Raw genomic sequence first — 22,401 nt, forward strand, 5'->3', positions numbered from 1 at the left:
ATGATTCTATGATTTATGCACGGAGATTCCTCAGCGCTGCCTTCCTTATGGGGCTTCCATATGGAACAGGATGCCCTGGGATGTTCAGGCATAAGTGCTTATGTAGCACCAGCCAGGCACAAGAGGGAGATACCAGCAGGCTTGACAAAGTCCTGAGGTTTGCAGCAGTACAAAAAAATCTGGTGAAAAGGAGCCTGAGGGAGGAACACCCCCCCTCCCGCAAAAGGCTAAAACACTACTGTACATGGATGATTGCCTCTGCAATTCTTTTGCCATAAAAAAGTTGGTATCAGGCTTCTTAAAGCAATTTCACAAACTCCAGGCTAAGTATAATGGCAGAAGAAAGTTGGATGAGGAACCAGTGTAGGTTGGGGAAAGATGTGAACAAAGAGACACAAGATAAATGAAGCTAGATCAGATGATGCAAAGGAGGAAGAGATGGCAAGAAGCAATTGAGACAAACCAAGAGGCTATTTCAGAGAGTAGAATTCAAAATGTCAGTGGAGACCAGGCAAGAACAGAGGTAGAATGGGAGAAATGGCAGGACAGTTTATAGACTAGAGAAGATAAAATGAGAGGTAACATAGAAATGTGGAGTTGTGGAGGGTACATAAAGTATGAATTAACTGGCACAACATTTTGTTGTAGCCAGGCCCACACTTGCCCTGTCTAGAGACTTGACTTTTCTACCAGAACCTCTCTTATTTCCCAGCATCCAAGAAGGTCTTGTTTCTGAGCATTTAGCAGACATCAGGTTCATTGTTTGAAATACACCTTGAAATACGGTATTCTCTTAGGCTTGTTGTAGCTGATGTTAAAGGATGGGTTTGTGTCTATTTTTCTATTTTGCCTGCACCAAAAAGGAGTCAGTCTGTGACTCTCTGAGTCCTCGTTCTTGCTTTGCTCAGTCGTGTTTGAAAAACTGAAAAACAAACACAGACCCATCCTTGACATCAGCTCCAATAGGCCTAAGAAATCCCTTTCACTGTAAGTACCAATGGTCCTTTTTCCCCCTACATGAGCATATAGTGATAATGTTTGAATTACTGACCATGCATGTGCACACAAATACAATATAGTGACCACTCTTCTGAGCATAATAGTTCTTTATAGGTGGAATAAACAAATACTACACACAGCAGCTGCGATTTTGGCTACTAATGATTACCATTCTATTTTATTTCATTTCTTACATATAGAAACTCTCCATAGTAGACATATTAGAAGAAGGAACTATGTTCACTGTGTATGTGATAGAATTAGTTGTAACAAAATACATTCTAGCACATATTTTAATGACAAAACTTGTATTCTTATATCAGATTCTTTGAAACTAAGAATGAACAAGCTAGTGTGAAAGTTTTCGCAGTGTTCTGCATTGCACGATAGAGAACTGTACTAAAGGTTCATGGTTTGCACATTCAAAACATTGCATTCCATTTAGATGAGTGTATTTTTAAAGTGGTACAGAAGGATAGAGGCATGTGGTGTATTTTCAGAGTGGGTGTGACACTGTGGCAAGTGTTGCATGATCACTTCAACACTACAGAGAATAGGAAGTGAGTGGGCAAGCTTATATTTCAGGTGCAAGTGCTATTTGAGTTTTGAAAAGCATAGAATATATATACTTCTGCCTTATTATTATGTTATCATGGCAAATGTAAGTTATTGTACAAATAGATGAATAGATAAACTCGCATATGTCAATATGGTAGACCACACAGACCCAGGCTCAGCTCTGTACTCTGCCATACTTACATTTCTCCCTGGTTTTTTGTTGCAGAGGACTAGGAGCCCTTGGGGTCCTTTGGATTCCATCTGCTCTGATTTTTTTTTTTTAACTGAAGAGTGAAAGTGTCTAAATAAATAAATAAATAAATAAATAAAGGAGATTTATATCAAACTACATCTTTAAATAGGTTTGGGCTAATGAATGAAGCAACCAGAGAACTACATATAATGCTGAATTCATGCATGGAAGTATTTTGTTCTCTGGGACAGTCTGACTACATACAAGGTAGATAATGCTACTTGTACATATTTACTAGTCAAAAGAAGCTAGATGCATTTTACAGTCCTGGTTACTAAATCAGTCAGATTAATTAAAAGCCTTTAATCAACATACTGTTGCAACTGATAATCAGAAAGCAGATTTGTTTTTTAAAAGATGTCAAACTAATTGTTATTATAAGAACTATGTTTAGGAAGTACCATCTTAAAAGAGGGATTTTCCTGTTTCCCATACACAGGAAGAACATCTCTTCTAAGTTACAGCATGTATGCGTCATCTAAAAATGGAGAAAACATGTTTCATGCTCAATAAATACTGATTTTACCAATTTGCAAATTTAATTTATAGATGAATCTACAAATTGACTAAAACTCATATGGTTAATTAATTAAAATTTCTATTAGTGGGCTGCAATCTTATTTAGAAATGTTTATGTTTACTTCTTAAAACCTTTATAATGGTGACACAAGTTGAAAAGTTGTATAAGTTATATCCCTATATACCATTCAAGTGGCTTAAATTATTGTTTCTTTTTGGAAATGATTTATTATTATTATTATTGCAGTCATTGCCCTATTTATGGAGCAGTATAATCTGCAATTCTGCATTCAGAAAATCTAAATTCTGCATTTGATAATTATTCCTTTTGGACATATTTCATGCTCACTTTGATTTGTGCATTGAAATTGTATAGTTGCGCATTTGTTTGCATTAGATGTTTGTTTTTTGCAGAATTTGAAACTTTGGAGAAGGTGTTAGGCTAGGGGGAAAATAGAAAGTATGTGGAGAAAGATAGGAACTGAGCCCTATAAAGAGGTACTGTACAATCAAATCCTACTTCTGGTCTACGGAATCCATATACATATCTGTTTTCTGTTTAACAAAAGCTGCCATCTCGTTTCGAAGTTTTTTCATCCACAGTTGCCTGAGCTAAACAAGAAAGTTGAGATTCTCAGGATTCTGCCACATAATCATAGCCACACAGATTTTCAGAGCCTTATATTATGCTTTTAACCACAAAACTATATCTCTGGGTCATTGAAAAAGTTCACAGACTACCTCATAACCTCCTTCTGGTATGCTTTGTTTCATTTGGAAAGTCAAGTGTGTATTATTATTGCTGTTTCGACCTGGGGAAGTTTGACATAGTGCCTAGTTAAATAGTATAGTGCAAGAAGTTGTGATTGCCCTGTAGACAAACTGGGACTGTGGTATTTGTTCTGTTCATAGCTTTTTTCTTATGTGGAAAGTTCCATCCTTTCAGTACTTTAAATAACATATTGATAATATTTATGCCATGGATGACTGCTTTTCCATAAAGTTTACCAATTATAGAAAGCTACTGCAGACATCATAGGTTTTGTAGCTATAAATATAAGTTATTGGTGTCTAGTCATCAGAAATGTCCGCCAAACTCATGTTTAACCAAGTTCCTCCTTGCGTATCAGCTAGTGTGATGTTTTAGCAAAGACTTAAAAGTACAACTTTGATTGTTTTAACAGTTATCTCATTGATTGACTACTTATGTATATTAGAATTGTGTATATATGCAAAGAAAGAGCAAGTCACACAATCATGCGGTTCATGTGCACCAACCAAAACTTTAGTTGCCCAATGAAACTGAGCCTCAGGGTCTCACTCTGCCCCTTCCTCACCATTTAGAGGCAGGTTCTTGAACTGTTTAGTGCAAAGGTCTGCAACCTAAGCCCCATGGGCCAGAAGCGGCCCATGAGGGTCGCTTAACCGGCCCATGAGGTGCCCCCAAACTGAGCCACCTGCTTGGTGAGTCCCTGCATGCTGTGCTAAATCAGTGCAGTGCAGGGACTCTCTTCCGCTGCTCCGGAAATCGTCTCTGCGCATGTCCACAGCGCTGGAAATCACTTCTGTGCAGGCGCAATTTTCGGCGTCTGGGCATGCGCAGGATAAGAGGAATCTGTGTGCAAGTTTGTTTCTACACTCTGCTCTGATAATAAACTCTTTTATTAAGTAAACTAACCCTAGGCTTTCAGTACAACAGCATTGTTGTACTACACATTACTTAGTATGTTAAGCTTGTGAGTTGCAGCACTGAGAACCAGCATGAACCCCAAAGTTGTTTAATCTGCCCCATCCTTTGAAACATGTTGATTAAATCCTGTCCATTCCTGTTAGTTGTTTCTGCCACTGGAGGGAAAAAAAGCAATCAAAGCCACCATCTTCAGCTTTCTTTCTTTCTACGCTTTGCTTTGTTTACTATGTCACTGTGCGCAACTGAGACATTTCTGCACCCAGAAATGTTCTATTTAACTACTCACAAATAGTTGTTCTGATATTCTAACACTGTTGTGTCTGTTGGCTTCCAGGAGAACTTTCAGATTTTATAACTGATATAAAGGGGTGGTTGTCCTATTTTGAACACAGAAAGGAATGATACAGTAATTTCAATAAACAGTTAATAAACCCTGTTGAATCTTTATTTCCTAGTGCTAGTAATATGGAAGAGTTTCCTCTACAGTTTCTACCGTGGAAGGATTATTACTTATGCAATCTGGGATTCAGAAAGGCCTTTCATTAATAGCTTGCTGTTGTTTCAGATTTATAAGCTTAAAAATGATAATTTCAGGTCCCACAATCCCACAAAAGTATAGGGTTCTGGAAACTTCATCAGCTGTACAGTACACACTGGCGGAGGAAGAGGAGTGGGGGGGGAGCACACCGCCCCCAGCAGCGCGATCCCGGTGGGGTGCCATCACGGCTGCCCCCCACCCGTGCTGGGCGCCACGCCACGCCCCTGCGGGCGGCGCAGCACACCCCCAGGACATGCACCAGCCCCGCCCCCTCCTGCTCTCCATTCCCCGCTCCGCCACTGACAGTACAGATTTCCATTTTGAGCCTTGTCTGTGTTCATAGCAGCTTGCCTTGAACCTCTTCCACACATGCCTTTAAAGAAACTCACCTTGACATCTATTCATAAAGTCTCAGAAGAGAGAATTCTCTTTTTGAATGGTTACTTAGGCTTGTTCTACAAGGTACTTGGCCTTCTACAGAGGCCAACTTCAGAAGGCAGGTAGCGCAAAATGTTCTGTGAGAGTGATTTTTGAAGAGCATAGAAAGAATGTGTACTACCATAGAATGGAACTGTTCTTGTACATCTGAATGAATATACTGCCCTACCACCATTAGTAGACTCATTTTTAAATTGCTCATACCTTTACTGTTCTTTCTAGTGAAAGTAAGGCAGTCATCACCCTACCCCCTAACATAAAATAATCAAAGAATTTTTTTAAATAAATGGATTAGAACTAATCTTAAAACAGCAACTACCAAAATAACATAACTAAAATCCAATTGGAAGAAGTGGGATTTAAAGGCTTTTTTTTTTTAAGACTGGTACTCATTGGTGCCAATCACATGTCCCTAGGGAGGAGTTCCATAAGTTAGGAGCTACCACTGAGAAGGGCCTGTCTTCACTAGGAAGAACAAGTAATTTACAGGTAAAACAAAATTCCCATTTTCAGAACTTTGGGGGCACTTTAAAAATTTGGGGAGGGGAGCAGTGGTAAATATAAAAAGCATATAGGAGTCTTTTATGTTATGTTAAAAATAACATTGCCTTTTCATTAATTGTTTTGTTTGCAGGAGAGTTTGACACTGTACAGAGCCCTTCAACACCAATCAAAGATCTGGATGAAAGGACGTGTAGGAGTTCTGGGTCAAAATCAAGGGGCAGAGGGCGGAAAAATAACCCATCACCCCCTCCTGACAGTGACTTGGAGGTATGTGCTTGAGAAATGCAGGAGCAGCAACAACAACTACATTAAGACATGGTTGTGTTAAACGTAGCTCTGCATTCTCTGTACTGGCTGCACTAAACTTTCCTGCTCTACCTAGATGCATCAATAAATTTCCTGATACCCTAATGAGTTATCTAATTTAGAATATTTATTTTACTTGTGTTTATTTTATTTCAAAATAAAATAGTTACATTTCAGCCTGTATCTTCTAGGACTTCCTTTTTACTGTTAAGAAGGTGCTGTTTGTCCCATCCGTGCAAATTGCTACAACCAGACAGTTCCAACCAGTATACAGTGGTACCTTGGGTTAAGTACTTAATTCGTCCCGGAGGTCCATTCTTAACCTGAAACTGTTCTTAACCTGAAGCACCACTTTAGCTAATGGGCCTCCTGCTGCCGCCACGCTGCCAGAGCACGATTTCTGTTCTCATCCTGAAGCAAAGTTCTTAACCCGAGGTAATATTTCTGGGTTAGTGGAGTCTGTAACCTGAAGCATATGTAACCCGTGGTACCACTGTATATTGGTGGTTTCTTCCAATTATTTCTGTTCTGTGCTGTCTGCTGGGGGATTATAACTTGTCTTTGGTTTTCCTACTGTTTTATGTCCATTGATGTTTGTCAATGCCTCTGTTTCAGCGCGTATTTGTTTGGGATTTGGATGAAACTATCATTGTCTTCCATTCACTTCTTACAGGATCTTATGCACAAAAATATGGAAAGGTATGTGACTCATAAATTCAAATTCAAAACACTAATCCTACAAGTTGCTTTTGTTGTGATACAATTTTTGTGTATTGCAACTGTTAATCCACTTGTGAATCATGATTTTTGAACCTTGCAACAACCTCACAGAATTTGGTGACATTTTCATATTCTTGTATTGGTGCTCCTTGTATCTTCATAGGGCATTTCTCCTGTCTGTGTCTTCCGGCAGCTCCATTTTGCTTCCGCTCCCCACCCCCAGGCCTGTGCATCCAGAAACTCAAGATTCCATTATTGCCAAGGCTACCTGGTTTTTTTGTGGCTCATTGGCGTGGGATAAATTCTTTCAATGTTATTAAATGTTTGAGGACAGTTTCAGCACAGGGATAAAATACATATTCTAAGTATTCTGCATATGGGTAGTGTCTGGAGGAAACACTCTGCAGTCCACCTATCTCTTAAAATGAAGTTCTACTAGTTAGAGAGAGTCTGCATAGCATCAGTGTAAAGAAATATTCTCTTAAGCCTAATGCAGAGATTTTAGGGAAGACAATTTTATTAATTTTATTACTTTTCAAATTGTGCCCCAGTGTAATTTGAAAAAAGGGTACCATATAAAGGAGCTTTATTAGTACATGTCCTTATTTAGTTGTATTGGGGGGAATATTTAAAGCTTTTCTCCTGATGCCACTACATAATATTAAACCACTTTAATTTTGGCATTAAGAGAGGGACAGTCTTTTGAAAGGATTCAGGCTCCTTTCCTCAGCCTGGCTCCTCAAAACTATAAGTGTTGGTTCTCCTGAGATATTTTTACTTTGTCTCCTAAGAGGCATTCACTAGTAGATGGCCCAATCTAGCACAGAAGTCCACAGACAGACTGTCTGGCTCCAATTTATGCCCACTGCTAACATAACCGAAGGCATTTGTATTTTGATATAGGGAAGTGTTATAGTTGATCTAGCTTCTCTTGCAATGCTGGCAATCTCTGGCTAAGTGCCATGTTCTCAAGAACCAATGAACTAAGAAGTGTTTTGTTTGGTTTTTTTAATCAACAATACATCGGGGGGTGGGGGGGAACGGCTTACAGGGATGGGGAGGGTAATAATGCAGAACCATGCTTCAGATTTCCAGTGCAATTCTAACCATATTTTCTCAGAAGTAAGTCCCCCTCCCCTGAGCTCAACTCCTTACTAAGTGCATTCAGAATTGCAGCATCAACCTCTCTTATATTTCACTACTGAATATAATTACAACACTTGTTTCTCGGCTTCTTCCTAACTTGATTTCATACTTTATTTTAAACTGAGGGTCATTTCATGCATCATATTTATCATATAGCTGCAACCATGTGAAATTTGCTTCATGCGTGATTGGCACCCACCTTGAAATAAAAGCTTCTGCAATGTTCCACTGAAGTGATCTGCTCCTACATCAGCCCCGTGTATTATTCAGCACAAAATAAACTGATTTAATAAATGTTTAAATGACCACAAGAAAAATTCTATCTGATCCCCAAAATAAAGCATTGACTGTTATTCTTAGGATCCCCCCCCCAATTCCTACCTTACTCTTTGGCATCAACAATAACCACATTTCTCCATCCCCAATCCCACTAAATATACAAGCAATACATTGTTTTGTATATACAGGCATTGTTATAGCAGTTATTATAAACATTATTGTATACAGGTAATGAAGCTCACTGGATGACTTTGGGCCAGCCACTGCCCCTCAGCACGTTGTTGCCTATTGTTACCACCTTGTGCTCCATGGAGGAAAGTTGGGATACTAATGTAATACATTAATAAAATAAATAACCGTTATATACAAAAGCATAAAACAGTGCATATAATTTCACAAAAAAATTAGAGGGGTGTGTGTGATGCAGAAATATAGTAAAGCATGGGACTCTCATATGCACCATACTTATACATTTTGTGTGTATAATTTGGACTTTTTTTAAAAAAAGAACCAGTCCATCAATGCACAAGTGGTTTGGACATAAGCAGGCACTTGCTGTAACAGGAGTTCCAATAAAGGCAAAATTTGAGTCATCAGGAACATCTCAAAATCAGTGTTTAGAACTCATTTCTTCTCCATCTTTAATAAAATTTCATTTCCTCTGCCAGCTGTTTTCCCACATGTGAGAGGAAAATACTGGACCTGCTAACTCCCATGTGGTAAGAGGCCAGTAAATCCTCAAATAGTAGGGAGTATGAGATACTCTTCAGAATCTTAAGTGCTTGAATTATCTGCATATACTCATCCCTTTTCTTTGAATTGTAGACAAGAATCCTATTTGTGAGGCATCATCTCTACCCTAGCAGCTTTAGAGGGAATTAATTAACCCTTACTTTCACAGTGGTGAACCTCAAAACCTGAACTCTTACCTTGGGTCAGAACCCCTGCAGTGCTGGGTTGCCATTTGTTGAAACAGAACATGTGACTTTGTAATGACTCCTCTTTTGCACATATAACATGTCATCATAGGGGTCCTGACCTCTGAGTGAGAGTAGGATTCAACCATGCCCCTCCCATGCCCCTAGCTCCTCTCCCCCAGCCTTATACTAGCAGTGGGCTCTCAACAATGCAAAGCTGTTGCTATGATAATGCATTTTTCCAGTTGTGGTGTGTTTTAATACTGCAAGGGAGGTTGGAAGCAATCCCATCCTTCCCCTAGATAGGAATACTCTGTTAGTAATTTAATTTTTTTGAGCATTGTTTTTAGTCTTACAAAAGAAATTAGATATGTTTTCAAACCAGACAGCGCTGTCACTACTTCAACATTGAGATCTCAAATTAATGGTTCTTTAATTTCTTTTCTCTGCATCATTTTCGCATAGAATAAAAGATTTATAGTTCTAATACAATTATTGTATTTTAAGTAAACTAGATTGTTTGCATTTATAATTCATGTCTCATTCATGTGACATTAGCTTCCGAGGTGCTTAACATACATTATCAGTAGACTTTTTCTGTTGTGTAGATATCTATTTATATTTGCATCTAAAAGTAAATTATACCATTTCTGGCCATAATTACATGCAAATAAATCTCTTTCAGTCTACAGGGCATGTACGTACATAATGCACAGAATTACCACTTTTAAGAGTTCAGTTTAATCTACTCATAACATGTTAAGAAAATCCATATTCTTTCTATTTTCCTCCCCAAGGATCCACCTGTGGCAGTGACTCTTGGACTTCGAATGGAAGAAATGATTTTTAATCTTGCAGATACACATTTATTTTTCAATGACTTAGAGGTATGTATCTAAAGAATGTATATTAGCCTACCTGTATCCTAGCATCTAACCCCTTGTTTACTCCAAGTTATCAGTAGCTAGAAATCAAATCTTACAGAAGTAGGTTTGTAGCGTATATCGCCTTGTCAGGGGTTTCTTCTCTTGTTAGCCTGGCAGAAGTGTTTGATAGTGAATGATAGCTGACAGTGATATTTATTAATTGCCAAGTACCTACTACAATTAGGTACTGCTGTATACAGAAATTACAACTGCAACTTTCAGGTTTACAATCTATAATGGAGGGTTTAAGTATCTCAAGATCTCAGTTAAAAACTGGATTATTCCACTGGCCCAAATATGCTTATCTAAGTGAATTTAAAAATGACCCTGCTTTTTAAAAAGAAAAAAAAAGGTGAAGGGGACCTCTTAGTATTTAGTTTGTGTTTAAATCCTTGGTGGTTGTTTTTTCTCTTCCCTATCTCTTCTGAAAACTTCTACCAAACTACTTTTTCAAAGGAAATACCTTTCTCAATTATTCAGTGCTGTGGCTTCTGGATTTAGCAAGAATTTACAGTTTTTAAGTGACAATATTATACTTTATTATGGATCTCTTGTTTCAGAGACAGATTTCTTACATTTCAGTATAATTGTCTTCTACAGCAGTATGATAGCTAAATTTCCATCTCAGACTAAGCCATGGTTTAGTGAGATGTGCATGAGCAGGAAGGAGTTGCTGCTAATCTCTGGATTGCATGTTCCCTTCCTCCCATATGGCCAGGATAAGAACTCTGGCAGTTTTTACCTTCACTTGGCTTGTTCAACTAAACAGAATTTCTGTGTTGGTTTGTTTTGGAACTGATCAGAGTTTGTTTTATACCACAGTCCTTGGTCTGGGTGGCAGGACAAGCTGATATTCAGACAAACTGGAAAAAAGCTGCTTGGATTTCTCACATGCATACAGGAAGGCAAGGGGTGAGCAAGTGAGTCCAAGGGTCACAGCGGCTCCTTCTTGCTCACACATCTCACTAAAGTATGGTTTAGTGTGTTGTGTGAACCAGTCCATTCAGTATTCTTCCTGAACAGGAGGTGGCAAGCTCTGAAAATAAAAAGGGAAGATTTTATTTACCTGTGTTTTGAATGAATATTCTTATGACACCTATCAACACATGGGTCCTCCCATAGTGAGTGACTCTTCAGAGATGTAAATGGTCACTCCTGATTAATGAAAGTCCTACTCCATGTTAGCCCACTTTTTAAATTCTTGTCATTTCATTAAATGTTACTTTGCTAGTAAGATAATTTGAAGATGTAGTTGATGCAGTACTTGGAAAAAGCCAGAAGTGACCTATTCAAAGAGATTACATTACAGAATATGAATCCCTTTTAGGCAAAATAAAATAATCTTTTCTTTAGTGTTAAAAGATTCTGTTGCTTGTGGCAGTTTTATGATGAGCTGTATGAAAATATTTTAAAGTAATTGCTTGCTTAGGTTATATTTAGAAGTTGTACTGATAAGTGCAAGTAAGTTTCATATATATCTCATTGTAAATCATGAATATAGTCAACCTACACTGCATTTTTTACTATCAGGGAAGACATTTCTCGTATGCTTGGAAGATAATCCATACCAATTTTACTCTTGATTCCAGCAGATAATGGTGAATGGGAGTTGTTGTTCACCCTCAAGACTGTAACTTCTCAGATCTGCTACATAATAGGATTTTTGTTTTTACTGCAGTGAGTCATTGTTTTTATTGGATAATGAAATTACTGACAATTCCAAAAGGATCATTTTTGTGGGTCATCCGTAGGTTTTGCACTCCTTAGTAAAAATGTCAAGTTCTGAACATTCCTGCAAGGAACGTTGCACTGAGACATGAATTAAGTTAATGTTACTGCAGTCAAAATCAGTTATTGTACATGAATTTGTAAACACACAGTAATGGAAAATATATTTTATCTTTCTTAGTTTTGAACTTGCACAGCCAGTGGTCCACTGTGACTTGAGTATAGCCAGTTCTGTAGCTGTTTTGAAAGGTATTTTACCTTAAAATTAAAATTAACAGAGAGCTTTTTTACCATTTTTATCCCATCTCTATTACAATCAAACAACAATACCCTGATGTTATGCTAGCAGCCTGTTCATTTCCACTGGGAATGGGAGGGAATTAATTTAGGCTGATGTCCTAAAAGCACTTGGATTACATACTGAATGAACTATGTACAGTGCTAACTTCAGTAGAATTCTGCAGGTCCAAGTACATTTAGGAATTTAGCCTAAATTCTAGACGGCTCATCTGGGACTTGATGCAAACTACTGCATTTATTTATTTATTTTGCAGATTTTTCTCTTGTTACCTTGCGAAAATGGTAATAATTGAGTTGAGAATAAATCTGGGGGAAGCATGTGCATGGAGCACAAGAACTATTATCTAACACATTCCTGTTAATGTTCAGCCATGCATAACAGGAAGTAGGTAACAAAGTAATGTATTAAAAGGTTGAGCCGTAGCACCACAGAAGGTGAAAAATTAGGCAACCCACTTTTTTCATCCTATGATAATCCTATAGAGCAGGGGTGCCAACTTGAATAAAATATTGTGGGGGCGCAGGTAAGCCCAGCCCCTGGCCCACATAATCGATTACATGACACACTGCACATGCACCATTTTAATGGGAATGCCCATAAACTTTGTGGGGGCCCAGCCCCCTCAAATATTTTGTTGTGGGGGCCAAATCCTCCACAGCCCCTAGGAGTTGGCTCCTATGGTATAGAGCATTCCTTCAGAAACAAACAAACAAAAAACAAGGCAAAATAGAGAGAAAATAATTTCCCTGGTACTTTTGATCCACATCATATATTCAAGATAGCGGTTTTCAGAACACGAAAAAAAGAAGCATATGAGCAGAGAAATAACTCCTTCATTGCTATTTTTATAATTAAATTGTCTCACATTTATCACTGGGATTTTAACAGTGAATGTTCCACTACTGTACTCTAGCAGCAAGACTATATATTATACAACTTCTGTCTTACATAATAATTTTTCATACTGATGTTCCATATGCCTGCATGTTCTCCTATCCTCACTGGTGTTGGTGAGAGAGGTACCACGGAAAAAACTAAGAGGGATAGAATGATAATAGGCCATGTCCAGAGAATCAATGGATTGTATTCAGCTCAGTCTTACTCAGAATAGACCCATTTAAATTAATGAACCTAAGTTGTTTGTCTTTTAATTTTCAGTAGGTCTACTCTGATGAGGACTAGCATTGAGCACCACCCTGCAACCTTTTGTATGGGACAGAGCTGCTCTAAAGCCTTTATCCCAAAGAACCAGATAGGGGGAAGCACTTCAAAGCTTTCAGTGCCTTTGTGACATTACTAGCCAAAAAGCCATTTCCAGCACTCTTCTCATGACTGCATGTCATTAAGCAAAGAGAATGCTAGGGTGGGATATTGCAGGAGCTACCAACATGGAAGAACTATGTGATTCCACAACAGAAACGGTCCTAACCAGCTGGTGTAGGTTTGGAGAAAAGATAGTAAGTTAAGGGATAAGGCAGAGGTTAGCTCCCTTCCTAGAACTAAGAGAGGAGGAGGAGTTGTGGATGCTGTAATCTTGACTACCTCACTGGAGTTTCCTAGCCCTGCAAATGATAAAGGATGCTGCAGATTGTATGGGAGTGAGTGACTGAAGAGGAAGGAGCAGGAACCACCAGCAACCAGCAGAGCCTGTGTACACATGCTAATGGGAAGAGGTATTTGAGGATTGTGAGGTGCAAGATCCTTGTGGGAAAACATCAAGACTATTGTGCTAACTTTCCTGTGAGTTTACCATTGGCAGCTCACTCACCTACCCAAATTATGCCTTTTTTGCAGTGCTTGGGGAAGCCATGCAACTAAAAGAAAATACAAGGTCAGGAAGCAAATGAAATAAAAAGACCCCCAAAAACAATGATTGTCAAACATATTAGATACTGAACAATATTAGAAATGACTACGTGCACTTAGATATGAACAAAAGCTTATATAACTACATCCGTACCTTGGAAGTCGAACAGAATCTGTCCCGGAAGTCGGTCCGACTTCCAAAATGTTTGGAAACCAAAATGCGGCTTCTGGCAGGAAGCTTCTGCAGCCAAGCGGAAGCCCCATCAGAAGTTCAGCTTCCAAAAATAGTTTGCAAACCGGAACAGTTACTTCCAGGTTTGTGGCATTCGGGAGCCAAAATGTTTGAGAACTAGGCTGTTCAAAAACCAAGGTCCGGCTGTACTATATACACACACAACTGAATGATAGTGAAGGATGTGAGAAAGTGGGGGTTTTGCCAGATGAAGGGTAGGGAAACCCATAAAAATGCTTATTGCACAAGGATTCACCTGTTTCAGGTACGGACAGGTTTCCGTACAGCTTCTAGTGTAATGGGCCATGTCTATGGGGAGAGAAAGAAGGGTGAGATGGAACTAGACAGCGAGAGGCAAGAGGGCCAAGGGAAAGAGAAGAGGAGAAAGATGACATAGGAAAGGTGATAGAGGAAGCAGATGCTAAGGGAAGAGAAACAGGGCAGGACTAGTTTGGTAGGAAACTGGGACTTGGATGGAAGAAGAAAAATCTGATGATAGTTGGATCTGGGACTTGTATTCCCATTCAGTTGTGGTGAATCTTAATAGCCATTTCAACACTTTACACCAGTACATAACAGCCAGACTATTCAGCTGGGGAGAGAGCCTTCTAAAGAGCGCCCTAACGCTGGGAAGAGCAGCAGGGCAAACCAGTGGTAAATGCCTTCTATGTTGTTAGAGGCCTTCATTGATACATTCCCTTTTTGTGTTTCACAAAAACTTCCCAGAGGGTGCTGGACCATATTGCCAAATCAAAACTTTATATAGCAATCTACAGGATTCAATATAAGAGAAAGTCAGTTATTCAGTTCTCAGAGAGACCCTATCCCTGAAACAAACATTCCCACAATGGAAAAAGGACATTAATTAAGGCATTTATATACCACTTAATGGGACGCGGGTGGCGCTGTGGGTTAAACCACAGAGCCTAGGACTTGCTGATCAAATCCCCGCAATGGAGTGAGCTCCCGCTGCTTGGTCCCAGCTCCTTCCAACCTAGCAGTTCGAAAGCATGTCAAAGTGCAAGTAGATAAATAGGTACTGCTCTGGCGGGAAGGTAAACGGTGTTTCCGTGCACTGCTCTGGTTCGCCAGAAGCAGCTTAGTCATGCTGGCCACATGACCCAGAAGCTGTACACTGGCTCCCTCGGCCAGTAAAGCAAGATGAGCGCCGCAACCCCAGAGTCGGCCACGACTGGACCTAATGGTCAGGGGTCCCTTTACCTTTATATCACTTAATCATTGGCATTTCAGACACCTGTCTTGGGATCAAATGGGCAGCCAGTAGAAGCTTTTAAGCACTGGAGTTACATGCTGGCCCCATCAGTAATCTAGCAGCAGCAAACTAAACAGATAAAGTTGGTGCCAAAGAGTGGCAAAGCAAGCTGGGGCTGATCCTTGTCTCCCACTTAGTTAGAACCCATCTTCATGGTGATGTTCCCATGCCTATACCTACATTTGGAGGGCATATTGTTTTAAGTTCCAGGAGAGCTGAATCTGTAGTAGGAAGAAAAAGAGCATCTTGGGAACACCAGCCCTCCTGAGAGGAAGTGTTGATTTTTAATATAACCCATAAATATGAGACCTTTATTGCTAAATGCTACAAAATCTGCCATAACTCTGTACTACCGATTTTCCCCATAAATTTCCCCCTTTGCAGATTCAAAGCATTTTCACTTCCCCCTCCCCTGCAAAACACATATTTTAATTCAAATTTTAACATTTGCTTGAAAAATATATAAACAAGAATTTCAGACACAGCTGAGTATAACTAGACCTAATCTGTTCTGAACTGGTCTACTTTTGAGATTGTGGAATTTTATTTATGGGAAACCTGGCTATTTCTCTCAACGGGTTAATATAAGTGACCTTCAGAATTAGTAAACCTATGGAACATTAAAAAAAGAAAATTAGAAATAAAACCTGAAAATGTATCACCAGTCGCTTTTATTCCCTCCACACCCCACACACCCCAAAGTCTCTGGTGCAATAAACCTGGTAGCCTCACCAGCCTTTAAAAAAAAAGGTTTTTTTCAGCTGTCATTACAGTAAGCATGTTTTGAAGCAATTGCTGAAAGAGCATTAAATCTTGATGTAGTAAGGTTGTAGCCTTTTCACTATATGGAAGGGTTGAAAGTGCTCTTGGCTACCAGAGCAACCTAGAATTCCAAGTACAGCAATTAATTCAGGAACACCCCAGTTTGGAAGGAGTTGTTGGGGCTGATTCTGTGAAAAGAATAGTAGCCTTGCTTGTGAGACCTTAAATGTGCATATTCTGCCATCTTCTGGCAGTACAAGTACTACTCAGTATTAAGATCTTTTAATGTCTTAGAACTCTGCCACATTATGTAAATATTGCAAACAAGATATCAAATGTTATTTTTAAAGAAATATTTTTTCAACAGGAATGTGATCAAGTACATATAGATGACGTTTCGTCAGATGACAATGGACAAGACCTAAGGTAAGCAATGCCTTTTTTTAAAAAAAGAATTACATAAGCACATTTTTATAGGAAGTAAAAAGTATTCACTTTTGCATATTTTGGGTGTTTGCAGTACCTACAGTTTTGCAACTGATGGCTTCCATGCAGCTGCAAGTAGTGCAAACCTTTGTCTGCCAACAGGTGTAAGAGGAGGAGTTGACTGGATGAGGAAGCTGGCATTCCGTTACAGAAGAGTAAAAGAATTATATAATACTTACAAGAACAATGTAGGAGGTAAGAGTTTAATTATTTAGAAATGTCCGTAACATCTATACTCTAAAATTCTTCTGAAAGAGAATTATAATCTCCCATTCATCTTACTGTTGGGCGGGGGGGGGGTTGGAAAAAAATCTGAGCTATCTGCTGGTTTGTATTTATACAAGAAAATTGGACAAATAAGGAAAGAGAAGGAAGTTGGTCCTTCACTGGAAGTCTCCAAGCAGAAGACTGGACAACCGTCTGTTGGGGATGCTCCAGTCCTGAATTTCCTGTACTGAGCAGGCAGTTGCACTGAGATGACTTATAAGGCTCTCCCTCCAACTCTGTAATCCTATATTCATTAAGGCATTTATTACTGCAGTTTGGAACTGAACTACACATTCTGAACTATCAACTCCTGTAGCGTTTCCCGCACCATACATCTCTTAGCCTTTTTCTAATGTGCTTTTTTATCTTATTTGTACAGGGAATGAGCTATTTACATGGGATGTTTGTTGGGGGAACACCCACATCTTTTAGGAACATAGGAAGCTGCCTTGTACTAAGTCTGACTGTTGGTCCATCTGACTTAGTATTGCCTACACTGATGGGCAGCAGCTCTCCAGTATTTCAGGCAAGAGTCTCTCCCAGCCCTACCTGGAGATCCTGGGGATTGAATTTGGGACCTTCTATTTGTGAGGGAGATACTCTACCACTGAGCTACAGCCCTTTATTTCACACCTGCTGTCTAAAGTGGTATACACCACCTGAGGCTCTACTATGTAGCCCTATACATGCCTCACTCATGCATATATGTGCAGGAGACTGGGCTTGCCCCTTTAGCTCTACTCTGCTGAGTCTTATTCCTGCAACACTACACACTTTGCCTGCAAATAATTTCAAACGGCAGACAATTCTGCAGAAGGGGATTAAGTGACAGTGAAGATCTACATGTGAATAGCTGCTTTCAGGAAGGATGCTGGACTTGGCACACTGGATTTTATTGCCAATGAGGAGAATGGAAACAGGTGGAGATTAATCCCTTAATAACCTGACCATCCTGGCTTCTGATAACCCTCAACACTTGCTTTGTTGCTTGAGACCATCTGCTGAGTAGCAACATCTACCAGGGAACCACCAAGCGGAGGAAATTATGCTGAACTCTAGACTGTTTGGGAACTTCCTGCCCCATTTAAATATAAATAGCCCGCTGCCACAGGCAAGCAGACCACCCCATCTTCTTGGATATTCATGTCTGGATACATAAGTTGCGAAGGCAACGCCCTTTTTAGTTTAGTGGTTGCTTGTGGTGTGTATGGGAGGGACTCCTGGATAAGAGCAGGGAACTGCACCTATGCTCAGGTGAATGCCAGATAGTGGGGACCTTCAGCTGGGTTGAGAAGCTAGCCAGAGTTGGTAGCTATCTATTCTTTATTGTATATATGATGAGCACCTCAGGGTATACATGGTTGTTAGAAAAACTGAGGAATGCTCTGTGAAGAGGTTCAAGGTATAGTTACCAGGTGAAACTGGTGGGTTTCAGATTGTATAGATTTACTTGGGATGGTTATGAGTTGGTAGTGGTGGAGAGGTGTGTGGGATTGACTGGTCTTAAGTTAGTAGGGTGATTTTGTGTGTGTTTTAAATGGATGTTGAGATTTGAAGTTGTGAGGGTGGAGTAGAACTTTAGGTGGTGATTTTTGTCTGGTTTGGTGTAGAGGCGTCCATAGAAAAGCCCTGATACCAGTGACTACAGTCAGAGAAAGATATGGCATAGGTAGGATATTTAATTTTATTTATTTATTTATTATGGTGTTACAGTTATAGACCATCCTGTATCAGTTATAGTTATATGGAGGTAGGTCCATTCCAGAGTAAAATAAAGTAACATTTTTAAAATGTGTACATTTTCTTTTGTATATCAGGACTTCTTGGCCCTGCAAAAAGAGATGCATGGCTGCAGTTAAGAGCAGAGATTGAAGCTCTCACTGACTCCTGGCTAACAAATGCACTTAAATCACTATCAATTATTAGCACAAGGTGAGTATGTGTTTAATTTTAAATGCCAGTTGCAAAATAGCTTTCTGAAGCAAGGCAAAAGTAATTTTTTAGGCAAGCTGATATTTTAGTAGAACTGTTAGGAAGGCAGCTATCTCACTTAAAAATTGTCTATATTGGGTTGCTCCAGGTTTTTATACAAGACTTCTCCCCCATCCGTATCCAAAGCTGCCGAGGATTAACCCTTAGTCCTTTTCTGTGCAGCACATATGTTCTCCCACTGAAGGTCTAACTATATGCGACACTAATTGTATCACTTGCAATTACATTAATTACAGTGACAGGGTTATTTTTATTGACACTGCTGCATGTGGAGAGCAGAGATTTAACCTTATCCTTCCCCACTTCATTCTCAATGAAAATATCAACATGAAGTTAGACTTAGCAGAGAAAACTCCTACAGATGCCAATATGCTATGCTGGGCCATCAAAAGGTTGCAGTAGTTTTCCAAATGAGCCACAAAAATGACATCAGCGTATGCTAATTCCCCCACCCCTCTGCTGATCTGCAAACTATTCTACAGAAGGGAATTAAGTGATAGTGAAGATATAGGACAAAGGGACTAATAATTTTTCATCATAGTATTATCAGAGTTGTTTCAGTATCTAAATAAGCTTTGGTTGCAAGGCTTTTGCTGATAACGGAAAGAAACAGTTTTGCAGTAATAAGGCATGTAACCAACTTGTTTTAGAGAAACTTTTTATCATTATATGGATTTATGCTGTGTCTTTTCTCATAGGAGTAACTGTGTAAATGTTTTGGTAACAACAACTCAACTTATACCAGCCCTTGCAAAAGTCCTGCTGTATAGTTTAGGAGGTGCATTTCCTATTGAAAATATTTACAGTGCAACTAAAATAGGTAAGAAAATTAGTCTTCCCAGTCTTTCCTTGTTTTGTGGATGGGTCTCAATTTTCCCCTACTACTGCCAATACTTTGTCTCTTTTGGTTGGACTAAGCAATTTGTTCAATTCTGATGAGGACCAACATTAGTTGGCATACTTAGTTACAGGTAATGCACAGAATTGCATATCAGTTTCATGAACATTGTGAAAATGATCCACTTATGCTTGAAAACATTGGAGTTGTGAGCTTTGAAGTTTAAAGCTCCTTGACAGGAGGAGGGCAGCTAAATTTTGGGAGATCCCCATCCTCTTGGGATGGGTAGGCAATCTTCATTTTTGTGTCTGGAGATGGAAGGCTTTGATCTTCAGTCCCCAGACAGTTTCCTGCATTTGTGTGGGTAGTCAGGCTCCAGCAGAGTCCATGCTTGAAAGCCATATCAGATTTCTTGGGAGTCCCATATCAAATGGTAGCAGCAGGTAGATATAAATAAACAAATAAAGTGAAAGCTACTATGAAACAAAGACTGAGAAAAGCCCCGCAGTTGAGGACCACTTGAGTATTGCTCCAACTGGCTTAGTAAAAGAAAGGCGGATTCTGTACAGGTGCTTCCCCAGCACTGTACTGAACACCATAGCCTCACACAATCAACATCTCCTTCCACCACCCACAGTACTCCAACCAAAGTCATGGTGTTCTTTCCATAGGAAAGTGGCCTTCATATGTAATGTTTCTTGCAGTAGCAAACTTTATCATTAGATAAAGCAAAGTAATTTTCCCCACCCCGCACACCTTTAGCTTTATCTGAGAAACAGCCACAAGCCCAAATTGGTGTGAAAATGTGGGTTTTAGACACTCCTAGCTTTTTACAGGACTCTCCTATCTTTTGTAGATCTTTGTGATGCCTGTTTTTGATAGCTCCAATAAGTAGTGCATTGTTTTTCAGGAAAAGAAAGCTGTTTTGAGCGTATAGTGTCCAGGTTTGGCACTAACATAACTTATGTTGTGATTGGAGATGGCCGAGATGAGGAGCATGCAGCTAACCAGGTAATATCTCTCAACTGTATCTCATTTATCTTCCAGGAAAAGAAAGTTGCTTTGAACGAATAATGCAAAGGTTTGGCAGAAAAGTAGTATATGTTGTAATTGGGGATGGTGTAGAAGAAGAACAGGCAGCAAAAAAGGTAACCTGTCTCATGAAATGTCGGTGTGATACGTAGATATTGATGCAAGCTTCTCTGTTTGCATTTCTGTTAGTGTGGCACATTGGCAAGTAATTGAAGTTGTTAGATGCCAAAAGCCCGAAACATAAGACCTACAAATTAAACCATTTGGATTCGAGCATATTCTTTATGATGACTTGCATGATTTGGAGATAAATCAAAATGGATATTGATCATAGATCTTAAAAGAACTAAGTGGCTTCAGATATAATAAGCGTACATAAGATACAAGTAATATATAATAAAATGGGTGCTTTTGAAATTTGATGAAGGCATGCAAAAGGTTATCTGGCAGATGTGGAAAACCAATAGAAGGAATGCCAAATTCAGCTGTCACAAAGTAAAATGTATCTGAAAAGCATGAATAAAAGGTAATTAGCTTCCTTCCATAGAGGGACAGCTTCACCCATAGAAGTTCTATAGAAGACAAAAGCACCACCAAGAACTTACTCTGCTATATGTGAAGTAATTGCAATATGAACATTTGACAACTCAATAATAAGTGCACATTAAAAAAAAAAACCTAGCTGGAGATTTCAATATTCGTCACATTTCAGAATAATTGACAGCAATGTAGATGAGGCATAAACTTTATTAAATACATTTTGGGCTTTAACCAGAAATAGCCCACACTATCCTAGACTTGGGGAATCTAAGGAGACATATCATTCTGATAACAGATAGCATCTGTGGGTTTTGCTCTTTAGCTATAGTGGTTTTATTAACTTATACATGCTGGTTCCAAATGGTTGCTTCATATAGATGCAGTACAGGTGCTGGGATTGTCTTGTAGTTTTTTCCCCAGAAAATCAGGTGATTGGTTTCTTTACTTTATGGTTGGCATGCTTTCCTCTAACTGTACCCGTTGCTTGCATGAACAGTTGTGGAAGAATAAATGAATGCAAATTCTTCACAAATAGATCTGAACATAATGAAAGTAAGGTCCTTAAAGTCCAAATTATGTATCCACAACATTTTTGCAATGTTTTATTTACCGAGATTTGATTTCACAACTCTTGCACTGGACCCATTAATCCTAGAACCGACCCTGGCATGCCTCAGCCCTCCACCAGGAGGCTGAGAAGGATATCCAACCAATGCCTAAGCCAAATCCTACCTGCATATCGAATCAATAGTGGCCAATTTCAAATCCCAGAACATTGTCTTGCCCAGTTTGTTCACCTTCTTGAGCTACTAGGCCTTGCTCCCTGGACAGGGGTCACTGCGAGTAGGTCCGCAATGATAATGTAAAACTAAATCTTTCACTTGTGGGGCAAAACACATCTCCCATGTAATGTCCACAACTGAAAAGTTGGATCACTAGCTTTTCCACAGGTAGCTTCTGAAGGTGTGCTCGCATACATAATAACAAGCGCATAAGCTTTGCGTATGGAAAGTACAGCTTCCAGTTGTACATAAACTTTGTGCATCTCCTTGCAGGGGAGAAATACATAATTTTCCATTGGAAATTGTCACCTCTTAACTATTCATAATTGATAAGCGTTATTTTTCGTTCACTCTCAATAGAAAGAAAATTGAGTTTACCTATGGTCCTTACTGTAAGTTCATATCTATTTGGGTCTGACTTTTTCTTCGCTGTCTTACTAAGAAAAATCAGGATAATTCTCTGGTGTTCATTTAAACTCTGAAAGCAAATATAAATAATGGTGGTTTTGGGGGGTGATTTGTCAAATATATTGTTCATTTCTCCTCACCTTTCCCCCCTTAACTAACAC

The 22,401-nt window shown here is 39.2% G+C and overlaps 1 protein-coding gene across 50 annotated transcripts in view; it reads left to right on the top strand.

The window, feature by feature from the left end:
• Window positions 1-22,401, top strand: part of EYA4 (EYA transcriptional coactivator and phosphatase 4) — a 110,834-nt gene that overhangs the window by 82,767 nt on the left and 5,666 nt on the right. For 21 of the 50 annotated variants that reach the window (XR_014524851.1, XR_014524852.1, XR_014524855.1 and 18 more), the window contains 8 exons: window positions 5,630-5,766; window positions 6,421-6,504; window positions 9,665-9,754; window positions 16,263-16,321; window positions 16,416-16,576; window positions 18,466-18,580; window positions 19,339-19,460; window positions 20,526-20,626. Coding sequence is in view for 20 of the 50 variants with exons in the window: in XM_083498126.1 (XP_083354252.1) it covers window positions 5,630-5,766; window positions 6,421-6,504; window positions 9,665-9,754; window positions 16,263-16,321; window positions 16,416-16,576; window positions 18,466-18,580; window positions 19,339-19,460; window positions 20,526-20,626 (869 nt within the window). In the remaining 30 variants the exon portion in view is untranslated. Of the gene's footprint in view, window positions 1-5,629; window positions 5,767-6,420; window positions 6,505-9,664; window positions 9,755-16,262; window positions 16,322-16,415; window positions 16,577-18,465; window positions 18,581-19,338; window positions 19,461-20,388; window positions 20,490-20,525; window positions 20,627-21,427; window positions 22,397-22,401 lie in introns of those variants that run through there. The other 29 variants (XR_014524845.1, XR_014524846.1, XR_014524853.1 and 26 more) reach the window with 3 other exon arrangements.

Source organism: Podarcis liolepis, assembly GCF_965112155.1.
Source record: "Podarcis liolepis genome assembly, chromosome: 3".
In the NCBI taxonomy this organism is placed as follows: domain Eukaryota; kingdom Metazoa; phylum Chordata; class Lepidosauria; order Squamata; family Lacertidae; genus Podarcis; species Podarcis liolepis.